The sequence below is a fragment of the Buteo buteo genome, chromosome Z (assembly GCF_964188355.1).
Source record: "Buteo buteo chromosome Z, bButBut1.hap1.1, whole genome shotgun sequence".
NCBI classification, from domain to species: domain Eukaryota; kingdom Metazoa; phylum Chordata; class Aves; order Accipitriformes; family Accipitridae; genus Buteo; species Buteo buteo.
The window spans coordinates 88,224,642-88,244,869 of record NC_134204.1 but is presented as its reverse complement, the minus strand read 5'-3'; the positions used below and the strand labels follow the sequence as shown (position 1 = coordinate 88,244,869).

General features: G+C 42.7%; 1 protein-coding gene across 1 annotated transcript; it reads left to right on the top strand.

Moving 5' to 3' along the window:
- Positions 1–19: 19 nt before the first annotated feature.
- On the top strand, positions 20–20,098 carry DCAF10 (DDB1 and CUL4 associated factor 10). The gene is made up of 7 exons (XM_075019951.1): positions 20–372; positions 4,056–4,169; positions 9,973–10,170; positions 10,604–10,806; positions 11,623–11,733; positions 12,901–13,046; positions 15,248–20,098. Exons 1-7 carry the CDS (start codon positions 74–76, stop codon positions 15,614–15,616), a joined length of 1,440 nt encoding a protein of 479 aa, XP_074876052.1. The 5' UTR covers positions 20–73; the 3' UTR covers positions 15,617–20,098.
- The last annotated feature ends 130 nt before the right edge of the window (positions 20,099–20,228 follow it).

Below are 20,228 nucleotides of genomic sequence, written 5' to 3'. Positions count from 1 at the left end.
GCGCAGGCGCGGTGCCGCCGGCGGCGGAGGATATACGGAGGGGCGGCCCGGCGATGGCAACGCTACTCGGGCGATGAGCGGGGAGGTTTCTCGGTCGGAGGGGATAGGCTCCGGCGGCCCGGGGATAGGTTTAGCCGCCGGTATGGAGCCGGAGTTGGAGCTGCTGTCCGCGTCTCCGCGGTCGGTACCGGGGGGAGGCCTGTTCGGGTGGTTGCGCGGGCGCAGCCTGGGCCGCAGCGCCGCCGTGGACCCGGCGCGGGATACCTTCCGCGCCATGACCGGGCTGTACGGTTCCATCCAGCCCGCCGACTCCGTGTACCTCAGTACCCGCACGCACGGCGCCGTCTTCAACCTCGAGTACTCGCCCGACGGGTAGGGCCTCGACCGCGGATCCCCGGTGACCCCCACACTCCCCTCCCCAAACCCCGCTCTCCCTGCGGGCTCTCGGCTACCGGCCGCGCCCGGCGATGCCGCCTCACCGCACCGGCGGGGGGAGAGGGGAGCCCGCTGTGCCTGCGCCGGGAGGGACCCCAACCCCCTTACTCCCCCCCCCCCGGTCCCCGGTTGCTGCCCTGCTGCCCGCCTGGCTCGGCCGCGCTGGGGCGAGGGTCTGCAGGAGCCCCGGCAGGCGCTCCCGGGGGGCTGGGGTGAGGCTGGTAAGCACCCCCCAGCTCTTTGCCTGGGGCTGGGGGGCACGACACGACGCTTTTCTAATGACCTGGTGTGCCCGGGGGGGGCACCCCGGTGAAGCCTGGGGCAGCTCAGGTGGAGGAGGGTCGGGACTCAACCTGGGGGGAGACAGGGCTGGGATGGTCCTCAGCCAGACTGCACCGTTCCCTCCGAGGTTCCCGCCTGCTACTGGCTGTATCGCGCCGTGAAACCGTCTGCTTGGGGTTTCGTTCCAGGCTAGCAGCCGCGTTGCAGGCGGGAGGCAGGGAGGAGCACGGGTGGAGAGGGAGAGCGGTGACAGAGGGGGCTTCCCTGGATGGGGTGCGCTTCCCGCTGCCTGGAGGTGCTCCCAGCTCCTTTTGCAGCCCTTCCTGCAGGAGAAGGGGAGGCGATGAAGTGAGACGCAAGATTGAGAACAGGGTGGTGGAGCTGTTTCTTTAACTAGCACAAGCATCCGTGTCAGAGTCCTCAGAGAGCTAAGTTTCTGTTTTAAATGCTATACTTTTACTTATTCATTTAGGGTTCCATGAATTTTGTGGGTCTGCACTGACAAATGAGTTTAGAGGTGTCCTGCGGTATACTTGTATAACAGTGTAGACAAAAGCAAGTGGCAGTTGGACTCGTTTAGCATAAAAGAAGTCCTGGCACACCAGCTTAAAGCGGAGTGAGTTTATTTCAGAGATATCTGCGTATTTGTGTACTACAGTATGCTTGTAGATGAGGTTTTCTTGGCAGAAGGACCTTGTGACCTAGGTTTTCAGTTTGCAACAGTGTTTTCAGTTTGGATAGCCAGGATTGAAATCTTTGTTACCCTTGATAGCTAGTTAACTTTTCTGTTTTCAGTGAGTTTTCATCAGAACAGAGCTCTGGTTTCCATGAACACCTGAACTCACGATGATTTTGCTATGGTTGTGCTGTAGAGCTAAGTTTCAGCTCCTTATTTGTTCCTCCCATTTTTTGAAGAGGACAAAGTTAAGTGCCACAAACTATCAAAACCATTCTCAGGTGACTGTTGTGGGAAAGTAATTTCTTTTGTAGGTCACCAGCCAGGTGTGTTTAAGGTTCCTGAGGCACAGGGTCCTCTTTGCTGTTCTGGTTTTGGCAAGTGAAATAGGTGATACAGTAAGATACTAAATCTTGCTCCAGACTTTTCTGTGTTGTCAGAGTGTTACCGAAAAACCTGGTCAAAGAAACTCTCTAAGACTTGATTTTGGAGCTTTAGAAAGCAGGCATTCTTCATTGCAGCGCTGGGTGCATGGAGGATTGCTCCACTTATTGTGCACACCGTTACCTACAACAAGCAGAAATTTATGTTATTCCAGTCATACGTATTCATATTACCATTTACATAGTGTCCCCCCTTTGGTCACGCGCAGGGTGGGTCATCTCTTTCTCCTAGTTAACTGGCCTTGGCAAGTTTTAATTACAAAAACTCAGCAGAACTCAAAGCTTATCATCCGGGCCCAAGGTACATCAGGCCCAAGGCCTCCTGTCTGTTGGTGCCTTTAGTGCATACCATTGACAAAGCTGAAGGTTTTTCTTATCTAACTAGTACATACCAAAATTTTGAAGTTTTCAAGCAAGCAAAAGTTCATTAGTACAGTGATACAGTAAAATTTTCCTCCTTCTGCCTTTGTTCAAGGCATCAAGAGTAGTAATGGTAGCCTGGTTTAGTGTCTGTTATGAAATTAATCTCAAAAAACATGGATAACAATTAGCCATGTTACCAGCCTGAGTCTCTGCTAATGCCCAATTTAGCCTGGTGCCAGTGCCTTGCTGTTGCTGCCTTTGACCATCACTTCCATAACAACACTACTGCATTTAGAAAACAACACCTTTTGTCAGAGAACTCTTTTTCTTTGTAGTTAATAGCATGTGATGTCCAATACCAATCCCCTGACTCCTTGCTATTTTAAAAAGTAAAACTTTTAAATTGAAACTTTATATAGTAAGGCTGTAGTGAAAAAATGACTCAGTTGCAGAAAGGCTGCATATTTTAAATAAACCTTTGAATCAGTCTTATTTCTGCCTTTAGCATTTACTGGCTTCACACTATTCTGATGTGGAAAAATGCAGGCAGTCAGCAGAGCTGCTCGAGTAGTTGGGTTATTGGGGAAGGGTGCTATCCTTTAGAATTTGGTTTAAAAATTCTGCTAGTGAATACGCTGTCTGAATGTGATCTTTATGCTGCTTTTGAGTTGGTGCCAAACTAAATAGCCATTGAAGTCGGTGTTATGGAAGGATATAAGGAAACAGTATGTCTTTACTCTGAAGAAGTTGGTGGTTGCACTTCAGCGCTGGTTGCTTGTTATGAAGTGGTGGTGTAGCTGGGGTAATATCTGTAAAGATCTTAAGGGAATGTTGTCGCTGATGAGGAAGGGAGATTGGAGCAGGTTGTCACCATATGTTGTCCTCTTTAATGAGTGTTAATGCAGTGACAGAGTGTAGGTTATCCAAAGGTAGCTTGTGGCTGGTTCATTCACACATGTGAGCAGGCTGCCAGCACGCAGTGCAGGCTGCGATTCCTTTCTCAGTACAGCCTCTGTCAGACCCTTGCATTTTACAGAGCTCTTCAGCTGGTATCTCACACCCTGAAAAACAAGCTACAGTGTCTCAGAACCCCTCAAAAAGTGTTGCCAGTGAATGGACAGAGGGATATCATGACATGGGCACAGTCATATGGAAAATCTGCAGTACAATTTCAGAGTAGATGCCTTTGCACTTACTCTTGGGTACTGTTGTCTTTTCTTCCACTCTCTCCTGCAATGTTAAGCAAATAATCCTGACATGAAGAAAGCAGCGGGTTTCATGCCAGAGCTTGATTCTTCTTTTTTTCCAGCTAGGAACCACTGAGTTCATGCACTGCACTGCAGTGATGGGATAAATCACCCTCAAGTAACTTCTAAAAAACCCACTGATGTAAATACACTTAACTGGGTGACTTAAATAATGCCATCATTGAATCTATGAGGTGCATAGCTGTTATAAAACAACCACCTTGCGTGTTTAAAAAAAAGTGAATTAAAAGATCATGTGGTTTGTCCAGCAAATGCACCAGCTGTGCATTAATTATGCCAGTAGCCAAGCAGGAGAAGAGTCACGGTCTCTCAAAAAGAAGTTAGAGAAGTTAACTTCTCCAGAATAAAACAACATGCTATTTTCTTCAACGTGTTTTGTGTATTAGTGCTTGAGAATAGGCATCTGCTAGAAGGCAATAAAAAAATATAAACACTGCTGCAGATTCTATGCAGTGTGAACAGAAAGCCAAGCTAAGTAATGGTGAAGCTGTGTTTCTTGTGAGGATAGGGAATGGAGGTTAGCTGGATATGCACAGGTATTTCTTTTACCGAATACAAATGTTTCTGCTTTGCTCTACTCCCCTGCAGGTCAGTGTTGACTGTTGCTTGTGAACAGACTGAAGTACTGCTTTTTGACCCAATATCTTCAAAGCACATCAAAACTCTCTCTGAAGCCCATGAAGACTGTGTAAATAATATCAGGTAGGTCAGAAGGAATATTTTGTCTTACCATAGCTGCTTTTCATATGACAGCATGATAAGATTGTGTTATGCACTTTCTTGGAGAGAGTGGGTTTTGTGAAGCCATTTAGGCTGCTCTTTGCTTTGTGCCATTTAGGCTGCTCTTTGCTTTGTGCCATTTAGGCTGCTCTTTGCTTTGTGCCATTTTCCTTCTCTTTGGTACTGGGTGGTGGGGAAAGGCAGGAAAGGGGAAGAGGAGGAATCTGAAAGTGGTGGTATATAATGCTGGCAGGTGGTTTTGTTGATGGAGGAGCTGCAGTTTATGGGAGGGGAAGAGTGTTAAGGTATTGTCACCTGTTTTAACTGGCCTTTGGAATGCCCTGAATAAATGTGATAAATCAGAGCGTAACAAGTAGTGTGTGATTTATGTTTGAAGTGCAAGTCTGAGACTGTAGCAAGCTCAAATGTTTGTATGGATATGGCTGGTATTTTGAATTGTAAGAGTAATTGCCATAGTTGCTGTGGTGAGTTGACCCTGGCTGGATGCCAGGTGCACACCAAAGCTGCTCTATCACTCCCTTCCTCAGCTGAATGGGGGAGAGAAAATATAGCAAAGGGCTTGTATGTTGAGATAAGGACAGGCAGGGATTGTTCAGCCAATTACCGTCACTGACAAAACAGACTCGACTTAGGGAAAATTAACTTCATTTATTGCCAGTCAACCAGAGTAGGGTAATGAGAAATAAAAGCAAATCTCAAAACACCTTCCCTCCACCCTTCCCTTCTTCCCAGGCACAGCTTCACTCCCAGATTCTCTACCTAACCCCCACAGGGGGATGGGGAATGGGGCTTACGATCAGTTCATCATATGTTGTCTCTGCTGCTTCATCCTCCTCAGGGGCAGGACTCATCACACTCTTCCCCTGCTCCAGCGTGGGGTCCCTCTGATGGGAGACAGTCCTCCACGAACTTCTCCGGTGTGGGTCCTTCCCATGGGCTGCAGTTCTTCATGACCTGCTCCAGCGTGGGTCCCTTCCATGGCGTGCAGTCCTTCAGGAACAGACTGCTCCAGCGTGGGTCCCCCACGGGGTCACAAGTCCTGCTAGAAAACCTGCTCCAGCTTGGGCTCCTCTCTCCACAGATCTGCAGGTCCTGCCAGGAGCCTGCTCCCGTGCAGGCTTCCCATGGGGTCACAGCGTCCTTCGGCCATCCCCCTGCTCCGGCGTGGGGTCCTCCCTGGGCTGCAGGTGGAGATCTGCTCCACCGTGGACCTCCCTGGGCTGCAGGGGGACAGCCTGCCTCACCATGGTCTTCCCCACGGGCTGCAGGGGAATCTCTGCTCCGGCTCCTGGCGCACCTCCTCCCCTCCTTCTTCACTGACCTTGGGGTCTGCAGGGTTGTTTCTCTTGCATGTTCTCACTCCTCTGTCCGGCTGCAGTTTCTGTGCCCCAGCAACTTTTTATTTTCCTTCTTAACTATGTTATCAGAGAGGCGCTACCCCCATCGCTGATGGGCTTGGCCTTGGCCAGCAGTGAGTCTGTCTTAGAGCTGGTTGCCTTGGCTCTGTTGGACATAGAGGAAGCTTCTAGCAGCTTCTCGCAGAAGCCACCCCTGTAACTCAAGCTGGGGCTAACTGACACAAATAGAAGAGGAGATGTTGAGATATTTCCTTTTCTGTAAGGAAATACAGCTTTTCATATCTTGCATGCTAGTGGTTGTCCTTTAAACATGCTTAGTTTTTAGATAAAGCTAGGTGAGAAATAAAGCCGTATTATTAAGATCTCATAGGGCAAAAGCAAACTGGATTTATTTTGATTCTTTACACATCCCTAATTCAGTATCTGATCCTTAAATTCAAGCTGCTCTTGCTAGGGTTTCAGGTGAGTTAGTGTGGCTCACATTTTACAAAGAGCGTTCTGTTGCAGGCTCATTGACTGGTTGGCTGTCTCTGTTGCGGTCAGCTGTGCTGGTCTTGAAAATTTATCTCATTCCTTGTTTGAGAACAGCATTGAAACTTCCTGCCACTCTCTTCTTTTAATCAAAGGATCTCCTTTCTTTAGACTTTGGCTGTCTGTTTGGCTTTGTAAGTCTGTTCTTGGTCCTTAAATGTCTTTTCTCTGTGTAGTTTGATTTACATAAAAATACCAGTACTATCTCCAAGCAGGTAACTCTCCGGTCTGCTGTTAATCATCAGACTAAGGTCCTTCCTAGCAACGTGTAGTAAATTTTCTGCTTTCCTTCAAAATGCTTCTTAAAGCTTTATTTTGTCTTTGTAGGATATTGGCATCTTCTACTGTGTTTTCCTGCATGTCCCTGTTTGTTTGTTGTTACAGACTTAGTTACAAGGAACTTAAGTATGTTCTGTAACACATGGTTGGTACAGCACTACCTGATGTATTGTTTCTGCTTAATGAGCAGGACTCCAGGCACCATAGGACTACAGAAATTCCTTGTGATAAGCACCAAAACCAAATACCATTACTGCTGTGCCCTATAGCAGGTGCTTCAAAGGTGTGTATGAACAGGGAAGCATGTAGAGGTCCTCTTCCAGTAGTCTCCCAGTTGCTGGGGATTTGTGTGTAATCATCTGAAGCAGACATTTTTTTCCACCTGAATTTGGTCAGGTTTTGAGCTTACTTAAAACTCTCCCATGGCAGAGCTCCATGGCACAAATGTGTTTCAAGGAGTATTTAATAGTGTTTTTAAAAATTGCTAGCTTAGTTTGAGGCCCTCTAGTTTTTTTGTTTTCTTAAGTAAGAAGACAAGGAACAATTAATTTCTATTTACTTTCTCCATGTCAGTCAGTTTTATATGACTGAGTCATATGCACCTTCAGTTAGTGTTTTTTCAAGTGAATCCTAGTCTACTTGGTTGTTCCCTATATGAAAGCTGTTCAATACCAATTGTAGCTCACTGTCTATTTCTTCTGAAACCTGTTTGTAGTGCGCGAAGCAGGGTCACCTGTAGCATCCAAGATAAAGGCAGATGATGGATTTATACAGGCAAGAGGTACACTGTGTTTTACTTTTGCCCTGAAAATCTGAAATGTTGGATTCCTCCCATGGTAATTGGTTATTTTTCATTGGACTTGTTGCTATTTTTACATGATATAGCCTGGTTCTAAGTTTATAAGATAAAATGCTGTTTGTAGGGGTAACTTACCATACATCTCTGTGTAGATTGTTCTTGCCTTAGTATTCACGTGCAACTACTTCTGTTTTTTTGGGGTAGATTTTATTTTTCCTTTTATGTCAGGTAGGGCTTTTTTTTCCAAATACCTTCATCAGGCATGAATTCCAAAGATAAAACAGTATGCTTTGCCCTTCTAAAAGTAAGGGCATGCATAAATTGCAGACTCAATTTATTCAATTTATTACCTAGCTATGCCTTTTTAGTGCTGATTCCAGCCCTTCTATCCCCTTCTGTCTGATGGAGTGTTTTTACATCAGATATTCTTTCCTTCTGTAATCACTTGAAGGTGGTCAAGCTGCCTCCTACTACCTCAGGCAGGAGTGATACAGACATTGAATTTTGGCTGAAGACCAGAGATTATCATGGTAAAGAATTACTACCTGAACAGGCTAAGTACTTAACCTGATCAGTGTAGTAATCCAACTAGTATGACCCCTATTCTTTTCCACTTTCTCATCTTCTCCCAATATGACATCAGTGACAAGCCTGTCATCTGTTAAGAAAGCAAGAACTCAAGACCTGCTAAGTGCAGAACATATGCAGTGCGTATGGAGCACTGTGCATGTGATATAAATTCACTGCTGCGTAAAAGTGTACTGTAGAACTGCAAGTCTGTAAATACCTTGTGAAATACAGAGCAGTAGGCTTGCTCTTCTTGCAGTAGTTTGAGTTAAACAATTTCATGTTGTGTTGTGATTCAGACTCAAACAACGCAAATCTCAAATGCACATCTGTATTGAAGGAGTCCATAAATTTGGGTAGCCTGCGCCACTTCTGCAGCTGCTACTTCCAAAGATGATCTGAAATTCTCATCCTGAATGGTGCTCTGCACTTGTACTTTGATAGGTATATCTGCTTTTGTGCATTTGAAAAGCCCAACTTCATGTGCCTGCTTCAGACACCTGAACTGTACTGTGGGGAAAGGAGAGGCAGAAACGTGGGAGCAAAAGCTCCCTGCTTTTTGATGGAGTCTGTGGAGATTGTCCAGGTGGTACAAAACCTTCCTGGATGCAGGACGTCTGCATAGCTCCTCCTGGCTCTGCAGCTGCAGTCAGCAGTGCTCCTGGGCCATTGTGGAGCTAGACAGGTTCTGAAGCAAAAGATAAGCAAAGGTAGAAAGAAATTAAGGGTCTAGGGAAATGTGCAAACAGTGGCGGTGTTCAGATTTAAATCTAGTATGTGTTTCCAAGATAGCAATACTGTCTGTAGGATAAGCCATGTGGTTAGTAAAGCAAGCCATACATCAGACAGTTAATCCACTAGGTTAAATCTCTCAGAAAAGCACTGTTGTATGTCCCATGTAAAACCATGGGGCCAGCTTTTCAGTGTGCTCAGGGCGGATGTGGTGTGCATCAGGCATCATGCAGAACTGTGGCCATATCACGGCGTGGCAGGAGGTCTGGTTGTGGAAAGGCCCTCAGGACATCCATAATCTGTAACAGCCTTCTGGTAAGAGCAGGGCTTCAGCTTGCCTCACCAGCACCCTGATGAACCTGGCACTGGGTTTCCAGCAGGGGTGGTTCTACTGCTGTCCTAGGCAGGACATTTCTAAAAGCAGGTCCCCGTTGATGGACTCCTGTTGCAGGTTTTGCAACGAGCGCTGTGTTCTGCCTGTGCCAGTGGGGTCAAGATCTGGTGAGAGCTTTCGGTCTACATTGGATGCTGAGCAACTGCCTGCATGTGGTACAGAGCAGCGGCAGGCCTTGGAATGGAGGAGGTGTTCAGGTGTTAGATAAAGGAGGCTTGGACTCTGTGTGTTTCGGCTAAGCTAGCAGGATATGCGCTGTACAGAGCAGCAAGGTTTAAAAGCAGTAGGGGCCTTCCAATAGGAATAACAAAAGGTGACCTTATTTTAAAAACCTCCTTTGAACGCAAGGAGCTTATGTCTGTGGTGGGGAAGAAAGGAAGATTTACAGAATAGAAGAGGGAAGAACGAGGGTGGATATGTGGGTAGAAATGAAGAAAGAAAAGAAGAGCATGGGTTTAATTAATTACAAGGTGATAGGATCTTGTGTAGTCTGAAATGAATACAGAATTGCTGTGTCTTCTGGTGCTGCCTGTCTGTAGTACTGAAAGGATCTGGCAAAATGGGGAAGATGAAAGGCATGAATTACAAACAGTCTAGGCTAGCAGACTTCTGTTGCAGGGTCTGCCAAACCAGTCAATGGGAATGTCTTGCCAGGGGTCTAGAAGCTGACCAGTCCTGAGATGTTTGTGTCTTATAAAGACTTGGTAAGTTTAAAGCTGCCTATTGTCCAGATGGGTAACTGATTTAGTTACCACAGGGATTCTGTGTGAGCATTTGTTCCACTGGTGGTTTGGTGGTTGTGTGACCATCACATGATTAATTTAAAAAAAAAAAACAAAACAAAACAAAGAAAAAACCCCACCCACAGAAAAACTTCTGCTATGGTTCTGCAGGTTTGCTAGTTTGCTACTACAGATGTAGTACTCGTTCATGTCCCAACGGTACTGTTTTTAATGGAACTGTTTTATTGGCAAATATTCTGCTGTATGTTATTTTTTTTGTGTGGCCACTCTGTTTATTTCTGTGTTAGATTAAATTCCTGTTTAAGAATATTTAAATTAAAGAAGGCACTAAGGAGCCACAGTATTTCTCTCCCATTTTCAGGTTCCTAGATAATCGACTGTTCGCGACTTGTTCTGATGACACTACAATAGCACTTTGGGATTTGAGAAAGCTGAACACGAAAGTGTGCACTTTACATGGTCACACCAGCTGGGTTAAGAACATCGAGTATGATACCAATACAAGATTACTAGTAACATCAGGGTTTGATGGAAATGTGATCATCTGGGACACAAACAGGTATGTGGCTGTGTTCGTGCTGTTGTTTCTAGAACACACAAAGATAGGGTTCTTCTGTAAAGGAAAACCTGCTTCCTTGTATGGTGCTATAATGCATTCTTAAATACTGTGATAAGTTTGTAGCCCCTATCAAGAACTTGCATCACCTTTATATGGTAATAGTCCAGTAGCTAAAAGGAGAACTTTTCTTGCTGACATGCCAAAATGTAGTTCTTACCTTTTCAAAAAGTTCTGTCTTTGTTGTTGTGGTAGGATGAAAATGTGACTTCTGCCATTTCATTAAAATCTAATTTAAGTAGAATAAAGACAGTGCTCAAAGAAAAGTTTCAGGATGAACAAGGATCCTTAGCCCATCTTGGACCTTTCTGGACATTATTAGGGGCTTGAGTTGAAGCTAAGTGCAGCCATTTCTTCTGCTTTTTTCGCTGTTCAGGTGCACAGAAGAGGGATGTCCTCACAAGAAGTTTTTTCATACCCGTTTTCTTATGCGAATGAGGCTGACACCAGACTGTTCCAAAATGTTGATCTCGACCTCCTCTGGATATCTTCTGATTTTGCATGACCTTGACCTAAACAAATCTTTAGAGGTTGGCAGCTACCCAATTTTAAGAGCTAGGAGGACTACATCAAGTTCAGGTGAATGCTTGTGGAAAAGTTTGTGGCAGCTTCTGTGTTAGAGGTGTTTCATGGGATACTCTTAGCTAGCAAAAGAAGGCAGAGGTGGAGTAGGAAGGATTCTGCAGAGGAACTCCTCAGCACAGTAGCTGCTCTGTTGTTCAGGGATCCCACACATCTGTACTGTTGAGTGGTATGTTCTGGCTCAGGTAAAGTGTCTAGGGTGATTTTTGGCATCAAGACTTTAGTACTACAGGATGTAGATAGAGCCTGTGGAATTTTGGCACCTTGAGCTGGCAGTCTCTAGCTTTATTTATCTACTGTCCTTGGTCCTGTGATAAAAGAAACTTAACCCCTGTTGAGTGGGCCAACTGTGTGTGAGCTCCAGCAACTACTAATGACTGATGTGTAGTGGTGTGGTCGCTCTCAACAGCAGACCTGGAAGAATTGCATGCTCTGAAATTTCACTGCTTGCTTCCTCCTGCTTTGTGGCAGTAACAGACCAAAATACTGACAAATTCTGCCATTTGGGGTGTCAGCATACAAAGGGAGTGGCCTGGGGAAAAATTCATACCCCAACTTCTTGTAGTGACAGGTGCATAAGAAGGAAGAAATGCAGCTCACCTCTTTCCCAGTCGAGTTTGTTGTGCTGGCAGTTTACTTGTATGAGGCACAAAGAGAATGGTACTTCTAGACTGTAAACTGAGCTTTGAAAAGTGTTTTCTCAACAAGATGCCTTACCCTTTACTTAACATTTCTAAGGAGGGTTGTGAGGGACATGCGTATTAAGTGGGCTGTGCTTAGCTGTTACATTCACATGGCTGATGCCGTTTGCAGACATAACGTCATCAGGTTCGTCTGGTCCTCGAGCTGTCGGTTCACCGTGTCACCAGAATGATTCAGGCCCACTGTCTGAGAAACATATGTCACGGTCCTCCCAGCGAGAAGGTAGGAAAAGATTTTAAAAAATAAAAAATCATGGACTTTGACTCATTGTATCCAGAAGAAGCTAGAGTAGAATAGTGAACAACTGTGGTTTTGTCTTTGTGACTCTTAAAAGAATAGTGTTGCTATGACTTCCATTAAACCAATAAAATATCATTGCACGCAGCAAAGTCTGGGGATCTAATCAGTTTTTCTCCAAGAAATCTGATAACAGCAACAAGATCTTTATATTAGTACATCATTGTTGTTATGTAGAGGTGCCACCTTTTTATCTTCTGCTTTTTCCTTGAATGAAGGTGGTGTGAATGACCTTTAGGGGAAAAAAGAAAAAGCCAGAGCAGAACATAGCTACGTTTTGCTTTTGTTTTTCTTAATGATGGGTATATTATCTGCAGTTTCTCCATGAACAGTCAATAGCATGGAAAAAGAGTATGCCAACAGGTCTTAAATGTGGACAGAGTGTTTTGTGAAGTTCTGATTACAAACCAAGTCCTGCCTAACTGCAGAGCTGTGAAAACTGATGATGCTGTGATTAGCAGGCTTCCTCTGAATCTAGGATACACTTTCAGAGAGTCACCGTGATTTTGGCAAATTGGTAAATACTTTGTGAATCATATGCAATTATGTTAAGTTTTAACTACTCATGGTTGTGAGAATCTCAAACATCCTTATGAAAGGAGGAGGCTTATCTGGATTCCAGGGCATGATTTACCAGTGAAAAGCTTTCTAGGGGTGAGGGGGAGAAGGGAGGCAAGCTGCATACAGCTGAGCAGACTTTGGAAAGAATTTGGAAAGCACATCACACAAGTTTGAGAACCAGTAGTCCTTACAAAAAAACCCCTCACTCTTTAGATTTTGTTTTAATGATAATGAAGAGTGTATGTGTGGAAAGTTAACTCTAACTTAGCTCACAATATGAGGTGATTTAATAGAGGTGTTGGAAGGCAAATTTCAAAAAAGAAGCTATTTGAAATCAGGACCGAGCTCATTGGTATTAGCTTCAATTGTTCGTGTAACCTCTCTTTTGATTTATCCTATCATAAAGGTGTGGTCTTTTCTAGCAGTCAGATGGAAGTGTCACATGTTTGACCTAGTTTCAGCAGTAGACTGATGAGAGAGGTGAAGATCAATGTGCAGACTTCGAGACTTACAGTTGACTTCCCCTTCTAGGTGGTTCACCTAGAAATAGTTTGGAGGTCTTAACACCAGAGGTTCCTGGAGAAAGAGATCGAGGCAATTGCATTACATCACTACAGCTACATCCAAAAGGGTGGGCTACACTTCTTCGGTGCTCAAGTAATACAGATGACCAGGAGGTAAAACAAATACATCTTTTAAAGAATATGTTGAGTAAGATATATCGATCATACAACTATATTGAAATTTCCTTGGTTTGGGGTAAATTTGCATTTGAATATATTACTCAGTTATTTCTGCTTACAAATGCATTGATTTTACACCAAGATAATGAAATTCTTTTTTCTTTTTTGTTTTCTAATGACCTCATATGACTTTGTGTCCCTCATTCATTACTCCTGTTGCTTGGCTCTTTCACAGAATATGTTTTACAGTTCACGGCTCTTTTAAAAGTTTTCAAACAGTAGTTGTGCTGCCAAATACAAGACTTAAAAATATGTACCTGCAAGAATATAGGAGGTGTGAACTCAGAAAGACAGAGGATTAGAGTTGTGTACTGGTGAACGTGGTTTAAGTTGAGCAGAGAAGCTCCTCTGAATTTCTCAAATGCCTTCGGAATGTTTGCTACCTCCGTTGGTGCTCCAAGGATGAAGTGTTGCCACTGTGCTGATGAATGCTTTCCAGAGGCTGCTCCTACACTGCTGTGAAAAAACCTCATGGCATATTTTTGCATCTACTTAAAACTGCTACACCATAGGTCTGAATATGATGAACTCCAGTGATGTTTAAGTAACGTTCAAGTGCCTTGGTCTCAACTCTCATCCTAAAACTCTGCAACTTAAATATAAACGGGGTATCAGTGATCTTCCTGGCAGAATCCATTTCAAGCCTTTACTTAAAGTACAAAGTCATAAGAACAGCTATGGCTCATCTGCAACTTGCAGATTTCACTCCCCTAAATACTGCTTTAAATAAGTAATGGCAGGCTTTAAGGTCAGTGTTGCATTGGTTACCCAGATTCTGTTTGTGAAGTGTCACAAAAGAGCTGCTATATTGCACTGGGACCCTGTTTTAAGACAAACAAGCAGTCTGTAATGCACTCAGAAAAAATGAAAAAACTTCTTCATGGACTGTATAGAAAAAGCAAGAGCCTGCAGGCTGTGTTGGGGAGCACCTGCTTTTGAAGTAACTTCCAGGTTAATTCAAGTTCATCTGTAACTTAAAGCCCAGCCAGAGCCTCCAGATCCAGAGCCTTCTGGATTCCACCAGATCATCCTCTTGCAAACACAATTTTTTCCTAAGATTATTTCAAAATTAGTGCTGTGACAGTTGTGCAGACCACTCAGTTTTGAAGACGCAGATGTTTTTTATTTGTTTTCCAAACCCACAAAGAATTCTTTGAATACTTGACCAGTTTAGTTTGATAGCTGATGTAAATTGGTGTTGGTTTGGTTTTGGGGTTTTTTGGTGTTTGTGGCTTTTTGGTTTTTATTTAATTGTTTGTTTTTTTTAAGAAAGCTACTCTTTGTAATGGTAGCCTCTTACAGATGTGTAGAGGACTGAATGGAAGCTTAGCAGATCTGTTATAAATTTTAATGCTGGTTCTGTAAACTTACAATGAAACCACTATACAACACAGAATTTTTTGAAAATGCAAGTATTATATTGGGTTAGTTGATACTGACATTGACCTAGTTATAATTTCCCATAGTCCTAGTGTCTGCCTTACTCTCTTCTATTAATATTCATTAGTATTGTTCCCTTTGTGTTTATTTCAGTAGAATACATGGAACAGAACTAAGAACACTTCTTTTGCCTTGTGGCTGAAATTGAATCTTTCAACATGATACAAACTTTTTCATAGAGCTGTTTTTGCATTTGGTTTGAGATTAGATAATTAGATTACATATAAAATCCTTGGCTGTCTCACAAGAAACAAGCTGGCTATAGAGCTGTTCATAACATTCCTTCAAAAATCCATTTCCCTCTTGTTTGAAGATTTCTTTCCTTTTGAAGTTAAGGGCACAAAATGCCAATTGTCAATTGTAAATTATAGTGGGCTGAGTTCTGCTTTATTGTAGATTTCATTAAAATGGTTACTAAATTAGAGCAGATGTCTGGCCAAAGGATTAGCCTTTGCTCTTTCCAGATAAAAACTAGATTTAAAAGATTATATCTAGCATTCATTTAATTAAAAAAGAGGCTTTGATAATAGACAGCTGTTCTGCTTAGATAGTTCAAAGCGGAGGAGATGCCAAGGAACTGGCCTGTTTTCAGTGTTTTGTAGTACGTGCTTATCAAAGAGTAGATAAGCAATAGCATTTGTCTTTGCGGTGCTTTAATTTTCTTTCAATGTTCCTTTCTCTGCCTCTCCCTTTAGTGGACTTGTGTCTATGAATTCCAGGAAGGAGCCCCTGTGCGCCCTGTCTCGCCTCGTTGTTCCCTGAGATTGACTCACTGCATTGAAGAAGCTAATGTGGGCCGGGGTTACATCAAAGAACTTTGTTTCAGTCCTGATGGCCGGATGATTTCATCCCCGCATGGCTTTGGGATCCGTTTGTTGGGGTTTGATGCACACTGCAGCGAACTTGTTGACTGTTTGCCCAAAGAAGCCAGTCCCCTGAAAGAAATCCGTTCCCTCTACTCTCACAATGATGTGGTACTGACAACCAAATTTTCTCCAACGCACTGTCAGATTGCCTCGGGGTGCCTTAGTGGACGTGTTTCTCTGTATCAGCCAAAGTTCTAGGCACATATTGCATCAACAGGACCTTCAGATGTTTGTGGTTTTTACTTCAGTTTAGTTGAAGTGTGTTCTTTCTGAAATATCTAAATCCAGATAAGATCATAGTTACTATGATCTCTGAACACAACAGTGGAACAAGTTCCCAGCCCAGCACTGTATGCATTCTCATACTGCATCCACAAGTCCGCTTCCATGTGCTGTGTTTTCAGACCTCTGCTCCTGCTGATCCTGTGCCATTAAGTCATTGTTCTGGTTTGTTTGTACCATGCTACTTGTTGATAATTTCCTTCAATGCAACTTGAAGTGGGCTCTTTGAAACAAATATAGAGGGGGCAAGGGTAGCAGTCCAGCCAAAACTCGCCCAGGCTCTCCAGGTATGACACCTTGTTCCAAAGGAGCTAGACTTCCTCATGTATGCTTCTTTGGCAGTTTCTGTTGCTGAAACTACTATATGGTGATTATTAGGTGATGAGCTGCTTTTCTGTGTAACTAACAGAATTAGTTACTGTCACAAAAAGAAAAAGTTTTGGTTTTGTTTATATATTAATTCGGTTGCTTGTGATTGGCTAGAAAAATGAGTTGATGTTCTGTAATGTTTTGCTGCAGTTAAAACATCTTCTTTTCTGTGATTGCATATATTGTGTTTATTGCCAGAAGGAAGAGGTTCTGGATGGACATGTAGCTGCATTTTTTCCTCAGAGAATTTACTAGGAAAAGACTGGGGCAGGGAAGCAGGAGTTGAACAGCTAAAGACTCTGCCCTGTAACCACTGCAGACGAACAGTTTGGATGTTTTGTACAATGGGGATGTGTCAGCCTTTCTTGGGCAACTTTGACTCCTCAGCCGCCAGGGTTTCTGTTGTAGGGAGCTTTCTGCATCAGTAACACAAACCTTCATCCCACGTTTGAAACAACACGGCAGAATTTTCTGCTGATGTTAAGGCTATTTCCCACCTGACTGTTTTTCCACACCTCGCCTGCACCATTGCCGTGAGAGGAATTCATCTAGGATGTGTCCGTAGTATCACCAGATAAGCCTTTCTTCACATGTACTGTCAGTTTGGGAATGGATTAAAAGCATGCCTGTGTACAGTAGGATCTATTTGGATTTAACTGGGCTGATTGTAAGATGTAAAAAAAGTTAATGTTCACCATTAAATCACATATTAAGCATGAATGCTAAGTTTTGCACCTCAAGTTAATATAGCTAACCTCATAAATGCACAATTATTTCAGTCTCATATGTCCATATCAGTTTATAATATTCTCATCAATTATGTGTTCCAAGATTTTTTTTTGGTATTTCATTAAGGTTTTGCTGACCAATCACACTCAATTCAGCAGGAAGTTTTACCTAAAAAGGAGTGTCATATCTTGGTGTTCAGATTCACTATCTCCAGCTCAACAGAGCATGCTTTTTAAAAGCTGACTCCTATAAAGCCTTTTGCAAAGTGTGTGGGGAAAAAGAAGACATGTGTGAAGATAAGATAGCTAGAAGTACTAAGCCTGATGATCCTTTTGTAGTTTTGAATTTGTGTGGGTAGCATACTCTGGGAGTTGAAGTCATTGAAACTTAAGGCTCTTCTGCATTATGAGGAAAAAAAAACTTAAATTTCCTCTTTTGGAGAATTTCTGTAGTAATACAAAGCCTTCAATATTGGGTTATTTGGTACTCTGAGGACTAGTTAATTACTCCTGCATTGGGTTTTCATCATCTCTAGCAACTGACTGCTAAAGGACTACATTCAAGTAGTTTTAAGTATGCGCAGCTGACAGGCTTCCTACTGTTTGGTAAAAGTCCTAAACTTTGTGTTCTCATGGGTTTTTTTGATGGAATTATTTGGTGATACTGTCTCAGTAGAATATTGTCCCAGCTAGAGGAAGAATAACAATTTAAGTAAATATACTCAGTTAAATTAAAAAGCAAATAAACACCCATAGTCTTCTCAAATAGCAACTCGTAGGTTGAAATGTTCCATAGCATATCTTGTGAGCAATTCCATTGTTGCTGAAACTATTGTCTTGAACTCAAAGGTAGACTGATGTAATCATAAATGAAGAGAGATGTCCTGTTTTCTAAAACACTGACTCTTAAGTTCAAACACTTGTACCTTTTGAATGCTTTTGGAACTATGTGCAAGGAACACGATTCATAAAGATGTATTTTTCCACTTTAATTGGCCAAGCCATGAAAAATGGGGCCTAGTGACTGAAGGAATAAAACATGAAATATATCTGAGACTAGTTGGAAATACATCACTTGCCTTGGCACCCAGCTCCTTTTGTGTCCATATAACAGCCTGTAAACCTGAACCTACGTCTGGGGCAGCTTGGATCCGTTGGTTTGCTAGAAACAGTTCGGGGGACTTCCCTCAGCTCTAACTTAAAGCAATAGAAATGACTTATGCAGAAAGCTTGAGGACAGTTGTGGAATACAAGGTTTTTATGGAAAAGAAGAGCTGAGCTTCAAGTTTTTAATTGGCCAAGCTGTTTGGGGGGTTGTGGTGGGAAATGAACAAAAAAACCCCAGTAGCAGCATGTGGCAAAACTTCTGGATACTGTGTTCTTGACATTAGTCTAATGGAAGTGCTAAGTTTTCTGTTCCTCAAGTATTTTGAAATAGAATGCAGTGTGACTGTATGAATACTTGCATTTCTCTGCACTCCGCTCCATAAAAATTGTGGCCTTTTAGTAATAAAGAAACAGGTTCTCCCCTGTCCCTGCACTGGATCATAATGGCTTTTTCCCTAAGCTCTCACTCTCCCTGCTTCTAGGCTGCTGTTTTCTCATCTTAATGTTTTGCTAAATGTCATTAAAGGGACTACAGGTAACATCTTGAAGAAATCTTACTGTTCTTATAGGCTTGAACTGTGTTGGTTTTGGAGGCGAAGAAGCACCCATGAAATCAAAGCAGTTCCGTTTGTTTTCATGGCTGGTTTTGTTTTTTCCCATCAGAAATTCCTTGAACTGGTAGATTGCTTATGACTTTAATTCTATGCCTGTTAATGTGCACTGAGTGTTACTTTTTTAATTCTACCTCATGATATGCTGTTTTTTACAAGAGTATTGTTCTGAAGCATTGGACACTAACTTTCCTGTATAAAAAACTGTTACTCCAAAGTGACATATGTCATCCCATCTAGATACTACCTGCAATGCACAGCATGGAGAGTGGTGGGTTGACCAGCCCTGCCCAGCCCTGGAAACCAGGGCCACTGAGCAAGAGTGTAGGACTGATGCTAAAAGTTGACCTGGTTAAGCGGTTTGATGACAACATTGATGTTTTTGTAGCAAGTCTGGCAGATGCATATTAAGATGGATTCTGTCCATATATGCTGTAGAAATGTTACTTAGTTCTTCTGATTACATTTGTAATAATTTTGAATTAGAATAAGTAGGTAATCCTAGATTTTGATCATTTGATTACTCCTTTTCAGCAATACTTGGAAATTTTCAATGAAAGTTAATAGATTTTACCTATGAAGTTCACGTAACGCTGACTGAAACACTATTCAATAGTTAGTAACTGATACGCCTTGCAGTTGCATCTTGGTGGAAGGAGTGATTTTTGGTTGTCTTTCTGAATGGTATTACCTTGCCTTATTGAACTATGAAGTAATTTGTGGGTGAGCTTTGGATTATTTCTAGATAGTAAAAAAAAAGTTTATCTTACTGTTACGTTTCAAAAGATTAATTCTTAACCTTCCAGAGCTATATAAAACTGTCTGAACAAATACAAGACAATGTTTCAAATGGTAGACGAAAGACTGCACTAACAGCAAAGTATGGTAGTGGCTTATACCAGAGGTTTCTTTAAATTGGTTTACTTTTGACTACTCAAGTGTTACATCACTTGGTAAATTTTACAGTATTTCTACTGAAAATAGAGCTCTCCATTTGATTGTAAAGCATGCAATATGTTTTTTAAATGCATGGTTTCATATCCATTAACTTCTGTAGTAAAAGAATTCCTCCATTCACAGCATGGCTGACCAGCAGAAGCAGATAAACTACATAATTAAGATCTCTATAGGAATGTCAATGTATAGCAGTGTCTACAGGAACCAAACTAGTGTTTGAAGCTAGTAATCCTTTTGTAATAGTCCAGTGGCTGTATATTGTGGGAGTAAATGCATTTTCTGAGTATTCCATTAGAGGTCAGTCTTTAAATCACTGCAGCACCGTTAGACATTTGTGGGGAGGGGGAGAGAATCTATTAATGGAATTATACAATGACATTCATGTGTATGTACTTTCTCTGTATGAGGAGTGTGTGTGTGTATTTCAGTATATATACAGCCATGGGGCATCAGTCCACTTGTCAAACATGGGTAGTTCAGGGAAAAATGTAATGTCCAAACAGAACTATTGGGGATAGGAAGAAAAGCACAGTGATACAGACAGACACACGTTTGTTTGCACTCTTGGAGTCTTGGTAAGGACAGTTTGCCTACTACCAGAATTAGAATGTAAACATCAGGTTTTTCTGGGGTTGGGAGGGTGGGTGGGGGGTGGGTTGGTTGATTTTGGCGGGGGGGGGGGAGGGGGTGTTTGTTTGTTGTTGTTGGTTTGTTTTGTTTTTTTTAATTTGAGTAACACTGATGTGGAAGAGGTCC

Bases quoted from the DNA above. Each gene is read 5' to 3' on its own strand.
- DCAF10 (XM_075019951.1), top strand. From the start codon at position 74: ATGAGCGGGGAGGTTTCTCGGTCGGAGGGGATAGGCTCCGGCGGCCCG. The intron at 10,171-10,603 runs GTATGTGGCTGT...TTCGCTGTTCAG, and splicing joins ATCATCTGGGACACAAACAG to GTGCACAGAAGAGGGATGTC. The intron at 10,807-11,622 runs GTGAATGCTTGT...TGCCGTTTGCAG, and splicing joins GAGGACTACATCAAGTTCAG to ACATAACGTCATCAGGTTCG.